The sequence below is a fragment of the Chiloscyllium plagiosum genome, unplaced genomic scaffold (assembly GCF_037043375.1).
Source record: "Chiloscyllium plagiosum isolate Xiang-an unplaced genomic scaffold, Cpla_swu_hap1 HiC_scaffold_36, whole genome shotgun sequence".
NCBI classification, from domain to species: Eukaryota; Metazoa; Chordata; class Chondrichthyes; order Orectolobiformes; family Hemiscylliidae; genus Chiloscyllium; species Chiloscyllium plagiosum.
The window spans coordinates 13,891,788-13,902,719 of record NW_028270174.1 but is presented as its reverse complement, the minus strand read 5'-3'; the positions used below and the strand labels follow the sequence as shown (position 1 = coordinate 13,902,719).

Below are 10,932 nucleotides of genomic sequence, written 5' to 3'. Positions count from 1 at the left end.
TTAAGTGAACAGACAAAAACTGGCAAACTCTCCTGCTGTTACATGGAAACGTAGAAATTCAGCCCTTAGAGGCTGCCCCACCATTCAATATGATCATGTTTGATCATGCAATCTCAGTATCCCACTCCCACTTTCTCTCCATACCCCTTGATCCCTTTAGCTGCAAGGGCCACACCCAGCTCCCTCTTAAATATATTGAACAAACTGGCCTCAGCAGCTTTCTGTGACAGAGAATCCCACAGGTTCATGACTCTCTGAGGGAAGAAATTCCTCCTCATCTCAGTCCTTATTCTTAAACGTTGACCCCTAGTTCTGGACTTCCCTGACATTGGGAACATTCTTCCCGCATCTAGCCTGTCCAGCCCCATCAGGATTTTATATGTTTCTATGAGATACCCCCTTCCCCTTCTAAATTTCAGTGAGTACAGGTATAATATGAGAACACAGGATATAGGAACAGGCGGAGGCCATTCAGTCCCCTGAACCTGCTCTACCACACAGGATCATAGCTAACTGCCTCTGATCTTAATTCCACTTTTCTATCTGATTGCCATAACTTGTGGCTTCCTTGTCAATCTATCTAACTCCATCTTGAATAAATTCAATGAACCACCCTCCACTGTTTTTTGGGGACGACAATTCCAAATACTATTGAATCTCTGAGAGAAATATTCATGTCGGCTCATCTTAACCTAAAAGGGATTTTTAAACTGTGTCCTCTCATGCTTGCCTCTTCTACAGGAGGAAACATCCACCTCATCCAGTCCCCTCCAAGACCATAGGAAAACGTGAGGACTGCAGATGCTGGAGCCTCATTCCTGATGAAGGGCTTATGTCTGAAACGTCGATTCTCCTCCTCCTTTGGATGCTGCCTGACTGGCTGTGCTTTTCCAGTACCACACTTTGCCCCTCCAAGATCATATATTTTTTCAATTAGATCACCTCTCATTCTTCTGAACTCAAATAGGTGCATGCTCAACCTTTTCAATTTTTTTCATCAGACAAGCCCTTCATCCCCCAAAGTGCCAAGTGAACCTTATCTAAACTGCTTTGAATACAATGATAGATTTTTTTCCAAAATAGAAACCAAAATTGTACACTCTGGTCTGCCAAGGTCCTGTACAGCTGCAGGAAAACTCTCCTCATTTTATATGCCATTTCCTTTGCAATAAATGCCAATGTTCCATTCACCTTTCTGTTAGCCGATGCATCGAGTTGCAAACTAACTTTTTTGTGATTCATCCACAAAGAGAACTAGATCTCACAGAATTCTACAACATTCCTCTATTTAAATGGTATACTGCTTTTCTATTCTTACTGCCAAAGCAGAAAAATTTACATTTTCCCACAGTTTACTCTAAATGACAATATTTTGCCCACTCCATTAATCTGTCTATATCCATTTGCAGACTCCCTATCTCCTCTTTAAAATTTACCTTCCTACTGTCTTGGGTTTCATAATCAAATTTAATTACCCCACACTTTGTTCCTTCATATGAACAATTACTTTAGATTATAAATAGTTGGGACCTTATTACTAATGTGATGATGCTGTCACTTTAACATGTTATTTTGTCCTGAATATTTTTTTGAAGGGAGGTTGTAAGGTAGAGGTAGCAAACTGGGTATTGAAGACGACTTGAGTAAACAGCTTCGGAGACCTTGGATTTGTTTAACAGCCTGAATGGGTGTGGCCAGCTCTCTCAGATCCAAATTTCTGGGTTTTGGTTTCTTCAGTAAGATAAGAAGCCTTTCGGGTTTGAAAAGAGTTGGAAGCTTCAGTGAATGTCTCCTGGCTGCTTTTTTCTCTGAATTTTCTCTTGATGTTTTGTTTTCCCTCATGGATTGGAGAACTGCAAGTGAGAATGTGTGTCTGAATTGGCCTTTTTGCCAAGGGTTGGTGCTATATTGGAGCAGTTAATTAGTAATAGTTACTGTATCTGTTATTCAGTTAAGTTTTCCAATAGTTAACTTATTCTAAATTTCTCTTTCTTTTGTTTGTATTTTAACTATAGTGTTTAAATAAATTGTGTTCTGCTTAAAGTTGAGTAGTTGGACTGGCTGCATCACATCTGAAACATGACACTTCACATCTACCTTTAAAATAAGAAAAAGTTAGGTTATATGCTACCTTCTTAAAATATTTTGAGGGGGCCTGGTCTGGTCCATAGCACAAATCCCTGTGGCATCTTATGAGGAACTGTTTACCAGCCACTTATTTTTCTTCTTCCTTTTAGTTAACCAAACAATACTTTAATTAGGTGAATGTGTTAGCCCCAATTTCAGGATTTTTAAAAAAATCATTCACGGGATATTATGTATCATCCATCATTAGTTGCCCAGAGTGCAGTTAAGATTTAACCACATCGCTGTGGGTCTGGAGTCACATGTAGGCCAGACTGGGTAAGGATGACAGGTTTCCCTCACTAAAGGGCATTAGTCAACCAGATTTCTTTTTTATTAAGATCAACAGTGGTTACATGGTTGCCATTAAGTCATCTTATTTTGAATTAAATTTCACCACATGCCAAGTGGTGATTCAATCCCATGTTCCCAGAACATTAGCCTCAGGCAATGGATTACTAATCTAGCTACAATACCATGACACCAATACCTTTATCTGGAAGAGTACAATTGTGGCGACTATCTCTGCGGCCATTTCTTTTAAGCTCCTTTGATGCAGGCCATTAGTTCCTGGAGATGTTTTCTCTTCACCTTCCTGGGGTTGGTGGAATCAATTGGGTGGACAGCTGGCATGTGCTGCCAGGTCAGGCTAATAACGTGGGTTTAATTCCTGCACTGGTTGAAGTTTCCCTTGGGGCCTTGGAGGGAAGTAAGGGGGGAGGTGTGGGCCCAAGTTTTGCATTTCTTGCGGTTGCAGGGGAAGGTGCCGGGAGTGGAGGTTGGGTTGGTGGGGGGTGTGGACCTGACGAGGGAGTCACGGAGGGAGAGGAGGGAAATATATCCCTGGTGGTGTGGTCCGTTTGGAGGATATCCACCACAAATTCACCTGCACCTCCACACACATCATTTATTGCATCTGCTGCACCCGATGTGGCCTCCTCTATATTGGGGAGACAGGCTGCCTACTTGCGGAACGTTTCAGAGAACACCTCTGGGACACCCGGACCAACCAACCCAACCACCCCGTGGCTCAACACTTCAACTCCCCCTCCCACTTCACCAACAGCATGCAGATCCTTGGACTCCTCCATCGCCAGACCATAGCAACACGACGGTTGGAGGAAGAGCGCCTCATCTTCCGCCTAGGAACCCTCCAACCACAAGGGATGAACTCAGATTTCTCCAGTTTCCTCATTTCCCCTCCCCCCACCTTGTCTCAGTCAAATCCCTCGAACTCAGTACCACCTTCCTAACCTGCAATCTTCTTCCTGACCTCTCCGCCCCCACCCCCACTCCAGCCTATCACCCTCACCTTGACCTCTTTCCACCTATCGCATTTCCAACGCCCCTCCCCCCAAGTCCCTCCTCCCTACCTTTTATCTTAGCCTGCTGGACACACTTTCCTCATTCCTGAAGAAGGGCTCATGCCCGAAACGTCGATTCTCCTGCTCCTTGGATGCTGCCTGACCTGCTGCGCTTTTCCAGCAACACATTTTCGGTATAGCTAATGGTCAGGCTTTAGAGAGCAGGGCGAGTTATTGGCTGCGCATAGGAACGTTTAAAAGAAATAATAGCTGGGGTGGGGGGGTTGAATGATCTTGTAGAATGGTGTCACATTGACATGCACTTCAGACGCCTGGCTTGATATTATGATTGCAAAGTACACGAAAAATGCGCAAGTACTCAAGTACAAAGTGTTGAGAGAGTTCGAAAATAATAGTGAAAACGTGTGGAGGGTTAATGTGTCAGTTTAAACAGAGCTCTCGATGAAAAGCATACAACATTTTAGAGTGGATCTCCTTATTGAATCTGAAATGTCGACAAGCTATAGCTTAGATTTATGAAATTCAGAGTTTTATTCACGCCCCCTCTGAAGTTCTGTTGCTTTTAAAAACGCTGGATCCGCTCCAGCCTTGATTCCCTCCATACTGTGGTCCAAATCCCAAGCCTTTGATCTCCCTGTGTGTCTCATTTCGCGTCTTTCTGCCTTTTCCCCTTACCCGGAAGTGAAGCGGTGCAGCCTCGGTTAGCACACGTGGAAATAACTGCGCTTTGGTTCGGCATTTTTCCAAATGTAGGCAAGAGGTTTGGTGGTGGTGGTGGTGGCGGGGGGGATGGAGGACAGAGAGAAGAAAGCGGCCGTCGGAAGATCAAAGGCACGGCCGGCTCCACCTCCTGCTTTTTTTAAAAAAAAATCAGCCCCGTGTTTAACCCTCTTCTCACGCAATATGCAGCCTAGAAATCTGTGCTGCAGCTACAAGGCTGCATTTATTTACACCGACCCAGAACCTCTCTCTCTGACATTCTTATGATGAGAGCAACCGGGGCAGTTGTGATTTATCTCCCTTAACACGCTTTCACTTCTTCCCCCCCCCCCCCCATCCCAAAAAAAACATGATTGGGAGTTTTCCCGTCGGCAAGATGAAAGTGACTTTAGCAAAGAAAGTTTCCCACACCGAATTGAAAGTTGTTTTTAAATCTCTCTCTCTCTCTCACTCACTCAGTTGCTGGGGACTTGTGTCCCTGACTTTCTGTGCTCGTCGGTCAGATCAAAGACTGCTCACCGTCTTTTAAACCCAATCCCCTCTCCCGGATTCTGTCTGTCCTCGCTGACCCACCATCCCCGCACTTTAGACCTTACCCATAAGGGTAGGATTGGGATTTGAACCTTTTGTTTATTAAATTCTGCTTCACGCTCGCTGCAGACTACACCGGCACCTAAAACGCCAAGGGGAAGGAAAATGTCTTGTCAGTTGTTGATGCTGCGTGTTTTAACTCTGAGGGAGGCTCTGTCGGTCACATCAGACAGTTTGAGTGCCCCTATCACTTGCAATTCGCTTATTTTCTGTGCGTCAATCCCACTCATTTCGGTCTAACAGGTTGGCTGTCTCGAGTGCTGCGTTGGAGTAGCAGCTTCCAAGCTAATGGGGTTTGGCATCAACCAACACCACCGCTCCCCACCTTCCCTTCTGCCCACCCACCCCCCTCTTCTTTCTTTAATAAAGCGCCAAACTATCACAGGAACTGATGAAATTCTTAGGAATGCCCCAACTCTTCCTAAACAGTCTTACACCTCAAGAGGACAGCAACGGGGTTGTAGTGTTTTAAAAATCGTGTTTTTAGAGGATCAGTTGTGGAAAACGCGACACACAGACGGAGTAGTGTAATCTAACAATGACAGTCGCGGCCATCCGGCCCATCGTGCCCGTACTGGCCCTTTGAAAATCATATTGCCCTGCACGTTAGACCTGTCTTTTTAAGTCCACATCCCCTGCCCGTGTATCTGATGCAATTAAAGTGCATCTAACTAGGCATTTTCTGTCGATAGAACATTTAGATCTCCCGTGTTAACCTTAGATGTGATATGAATTAAGAAGGGCGAAGCATTTTTGACACCACTTTTATTCAAAATAAAGAAAAGATAGCATTTCCTCATTATTACTAAGCCTGACATATTCAGGACGTCCTGAGAATGTTTACTTCCCATGGTCTCCCTGAAGTTTCTTTATCTCGGGCAGAAGTTGCAGGATTTCAAACATATTTATTTACACGCGGTTCAGGACAGCTGAGATTCAGACCAAAATCGAGTATAAATAATAAACAGAGAGAGGGGTGCACGTTTGTAGTGGGGACTGTTTAAATGTTGCTTTGAAATGTTTCCCCGGTCTAAGCATAATATTATTTTCCTGTCTGTATGTGTGTTGAAAACAGAACTTTTTTTTGCAAGGAGGCATTACTGTAGAGAAACCCCTACTGTACCTGTACTTGATTGGATCTTGTGTTTTGATCTAAAGAGCCAAGTTGACTTGGGTCGTGGGACGTTTATTCCAGGTCTTCAGTCAATTTTAAATCTGGGGCAGTGGGGTTGGGGGTGGGAAAGGGTTAAATCAGCTTACTGATTAAAATTCCCTGGTGTACTTTTTACAGTTTGATCTGTGTGTTTTTTTTTAATCCAAAGATTGGGTTAGCTGACCCTGTGTAACTGCACAAACAGAACGTGGGGGGGGTTTGGGGGGGGGGTTAAATTATTCTTGTGCATTGATTGGGTGGAGGGAGGATGGGGGTGAGTGCAATTCTTGCTGTGTGCAAAATCCCTCCTCGATCCTTGCCTGCAGAGGCTGCTCTGCATCTCATTAGGAGTTGCAGAAGGACAATTGTAAAGCTTTCTCTGTCGATCAGAGCTGTCAATCACTCTGGCGGCAAGGCTTTGATCTCCCCCAGTCTCCCTCCTTCCAGCCTGTTTTTTTTTCCTCTCTCTTTCCTGAGCTGCATTACTCTCTGCTGTCTCCCAACTAGTCTTCTTGGGCTTGCTTTAACTAGCTTCAGTCCCCAGAAAGCAGAAAGTAGGCGAGCAAATAGTTTGCACTGAAGCAGGCAGAAACCTCTTTCTGAAAAGTAACGATTTATAGTAACAAAACAAAAGGACTGGCTTCTTTTTTTGTTAATAGTCAGTTCCCCCCCCCCCTCCCTTCAAGATTCCAGATCGTTTTGCCCCCAAACATTGCTAAAGAGCAGGGGGAGGCATCATTAGGTTCTGCTGAAACTTCAGAAAGCAGGGATGCCGCAGCTCAACAGCGGTGGCGACCCGGAGCTCGGAGCCAACGACGAGATGATTTCGTTCAAGGACGAAGGGGAGCAGGATGATAAAATCCTGGCGGAGATCAGCGCCACCGAGGAGAGGGATCTGGCCGACCTGAAGTCCTCGCTGGTGAACGAGACGGAGACTAACGCGGGCAGCGACAGCAGCAATAGCGGCGGCAGTAACCCGGCCGAACGGGAGGTAAACTTATCCGGCTATCACACACAGTAATGTCTGACACACACACACACACACATCCGAGATAGCACTCACACAGACAGATACCCCCCCACACACAGATACAGATACCCACCCACCCAGATACAGATACACAGACAGGTACCCACACACACACACAGATACACAGGCAGATACCCACACACACAGACAGATACCCACACACAGATACAGATACACAGACAGATACACACGGATAGAGATACACAGATAGCTCACACACACAGACGGATACACAGACACATACATACACAGATACACAGACAGCACTCACACAGACATATACACACACATATACAGAACATAGACACAGACAGACACAGAAACACACACAGAGACAGCACACACAGACAGATACAGACATACACACACATATAGGTACAGACACACACAGATACACAGATAGCACGTACACACAGATACACAGCCAGACAGACACACAGATACACACACTCATACAGACACACAGACAGCGCGAAACCGCGGACAGTCATCCCCTCTCCATCTCCCTTTCTTCTCTCCCTCCCCTTTGTATATTTATAAAAGCACACACACACGTATGAAAACTACTTGTTACTGACTTTCTAGGTAGGCAGACGGCCACAAGTTAACGAGGAGCCCTTTCGGGACAAAGCGAGAACCAGTATCGAGGAGGGTGAGCAGACTCTACGTCTCTTCCGAGTCAACTTTTGCATTTCATTGATTCATGTGTGTGTGTGTAATTTCTGGTGTCACCCATTCTTAACCCCATTTCCCACAACTTCATCCCCTCTCTCTGGGTCCTGTCCCTCCGTCCCACCTGCCCTTCCCTAAAACCCCATCCCCTTTCCCTCATTTTCTTTTTCCTACCCCCACCCACCCCCCCCCCCCCTCTTCAGTAGGGAAGAGACAGGATACGGCGATCTTCAAAGGTCCGGCTTACTGCCCCTACCAGCCAGGTTATGTCATGGTGCCTAACATGAACAACGACCCTTACCTGAACAACGGTTCCCTCTCACCTCCAGCGCCCAGAACGGTGAGTCACCAGACTCCATCAGTATTGCTTGTTGTTAATTGATTATTTACAGGAAAATGTGAGTACTGCCGGACATAAGTAAACAACAGTGTATTAAATCCCTTCCTTCCCCTTAACCCCATCTCCCCACCATACCCGAGGTGTTACACAGGTACAGTTCCAAGGGGTATTAGGTAATTGTCGGGTATTAAACAGACTCAACCCCTATTTCTCCTTGCATTAAGCTTTCCCATAGTAAAGCGTCGTCACCTTTTAAGAAACTATCAGAGTACAGTCAACTTTTATTTTGTTAAAATTATTTGTCAATGATTTTAAAAACTAATTCAGAGAAGAACATGATTTTTTTTTGCTGTTGTTTGACCTCTCTTGTACCTCGGATTGTTTTGACTAGCAGCAGCTCCAGAAGCTTGTCTCTCTGGTAGATCAGAGATTTCTCTCTCTCTCTTGAAGCTAACCCGCCTCAGAGCACGCCAAATAAACACAAGGCAGTTTGAAACCGCTAAGTTTAAACAGGCCAGAAGATGTGCAAACCAGCAGGGTCCTGCTTTTTTCTAAAAACATGACTGAGAAGGTGCCGAGTGGGGGCAGTTGTTTACTGTCTCTGTCTCTTCACCATCCCCCAGGGTGAGAAGGGGATGGCGGTTTGAGGGGGAAGGGGTGTGAGAGAGGTCTGTTGATTTAGGAGCAGAGTCTCTGCTGTTTGTCATTGGGAGAGTGCATGCTGATTGTCAGACTGCAGTTTTATTTGCATGTGCCTGAAGGAATCCTACACTTAAAAAACACCAAGGGGAAAAGAGAATGTCTGTGGATTTAAGATTTAATGGAATCAAGGGAGGTTACGAAAGTATTCTTTATAATAGAATATTTAAGTTCAGTGCTATATGACCACAGGTCTGATGTCATGTAAATCTGCAGTTTGAAATTGGTTACCTATGTTGCGATGCTGACCGAAAAACCACAAAGCTTCTTCCAAAGCAAATTGGCTACAAGGTTCCAATCCAGAGCCAATGTGGGTTAAACTTTCACTGCAGGTGCAAAGCATGCTATGATGTTTAAACCTTAGAAAAAAATGATATTTTGGCTGTGGTTTATACCACAGTTGTGAAGAGACCTGCCTGAGACACAAGTGTGGGCCTACAGGTTTTGTTGATGCCTGTCTTTGACATGCGCCCATGTAGGTTTTGAGGTCTTAATATAGCGTTAACTTAATCATCCTTAATTCTGTCCTCCTTCAAACTGTGGATGGTTTTGTAAATTTTGGAGCCTGTCTGTTTTCCAAGGGGTTTTCTGATTCTGCCCAGAGTGGTTTCTAAGCCCAGCCTTGGTTTTCACTTTGCTATCAACAAACCATGATATTGTCAGCTTTCATACAGTGCACTGATGTCTGTTTCACCAAGAGCACTTTCAACTGTGGCACAATTGCATGTTTGTGATCTAGAGTAAAAAATACATACCAAGCAGCTCTGAGCGTCAGGACAGACAGCGCAAGCACTGACACTTTCCTGTAGAGAACGTGGGAGAGGTGAACTAATGGAGATCTCTCAAATGATGAAGGAATTTGATAGAGTAGAGATAGAGAAGTTTCCACTTGATGGGGGCGAGTTCAAAACTTGGAAATGGTCATCAATAAGACGTTAAAAATTCTGGAAAAACACACCTCTACTCACAATGGTTGCACACCATATGATATAGACAATGTAAATAGCAAAGATACATTTAAAGAGAAGCTGGATAAGAAAGTGAAGGAGGACAGAATAGAAAGTTTTGTTTGCATGTTATGTGAGGTGAAGTAGAGCAGGAAGAGGTTTGTATGGAGTGTAAATACCAGCAGAAATCTGTTAGGCTGAATTATCTGCTGTAAAGGCTGTGTAGCCAATGTAATGTAATTTGGTGATTTCAGTTTAAATTACATTGATTTAATGTGGACTTCAATAATGTCACAATATTTGATAGTGTTGCAACATTGTGCATCCCAATGTCCTATTGCCTTCTACCTGCATGAATTCCTAATTCCTGGTGACTGCTGTATGTCTGCGATGCTGCTTCAGGCAAAGCCAGGTAAAGAGCAAGCAGGCCTGCTGCCCAAACTAGAAATTGGGACGTCAGGCATACACAATTTTGCAGCATCCTATAATTAGAGTGTAGGCAGGTGTAGATTGGAGTGGAGTACCCTTTTTTTTGCATTATTTGATATGGGTGTTTCTTTGACTCCAAGTCCTTTTAAACCAAGAGTCAAATCTAACCCAAGTTCTGTCAGCCAAGTCGGAGTTTATCTCTTTTTACAATTACACAACGTCTTTCCCTGATGAGCTTTCCCATTAGAATATGACATGTCCTTGATTCTCTGACTAGCTAATCCTGTATTGCAGTTGAAAACCAGAGCTTCAAATCTGCATCTTAATGTTGGCAATTTTTTTCTGAGCAAATGTTAATTACAATGAGTGTCTTGCAATTGGGAGTGTATGTATATGAAAGCATCCAAAGAGATACCAGGTATTATGCAGTTGTAATCATGGATGGGTCTGCAGTTCATTTCTTACAGAATTTACACATAGCACTGTGTTTACAATGTAGAATCTGTTCAGTTATTTACATGCTACTGTGCCTTTGAAGCAGGACATGCCTTGGTTGGTTTCAAATGACAGGTGAGCGGGATGAATTACGTAGAGGTTGGAGGTATAAGGAAAAAGATAGGGGTGTTAGGCCAATAACGGATTCAAATGCATTTCACACATTGAGCTTTGGTTTAGTTTGGCTGCGTGAGGTGCTAATACAAAAGGATTGACACTGCAAATGCTGGAAAGCTGAATTATAAACAGGAAATGCTGGAAATACTCAGTAGGTCAGGCAGCAAGGTACTAGCCTGACCTTGTAGTGAGCAAATTTATGCTTTTTTTTCCTCAACCCTGCTTGCCCAATGTTCACAACATTTGCAAATTTTGTATCTAAGCAAATTATTCATAAAGCTAAATTTTTT

The 10,932-nt window shown here is 44.2% G+C and overlaps 1 protein-coding gene across 6 annotated transcripts in view; it reads left to right on the top strand.

Annotated features, from left to right (window-relative positions):
• Window positions 1-6,243: 6,243 nt before the first annotated feature.
• Window positions 6,244-10,932, top strand: part of lef1 (lymphoid enhancer-binding factor 1) — a 164,222-nt gene continuing 159,533 nt past the window's right edge. Inside the window, exons 1-3 of one of the 6 annotated variants that reach the window (XM_087979973.1) lie at window positions 6,244-6,904; window positions 7,529-7,595; window positions 7,819-7,955. In XM_087979973.1, coding sequence (XP_087836099.1) covers window positions 6,683-6,904; window positions 7,529-7,595; window positions 7,819-7,955 — 426 coding nt within the window. In that variant the 5' untranslated portion in view covers window positions 6,244-6,682. The remainder of the gene's footprint in view (window positions 6,905-7,528; window positions 7,596-7,818; window positions 7,956-10,932) is intronic. The other 5 variants (XM_087979974.1, XM_043674327.2, XM_043674329.2 and 2 more) reach the window with 5 other exon arrangements.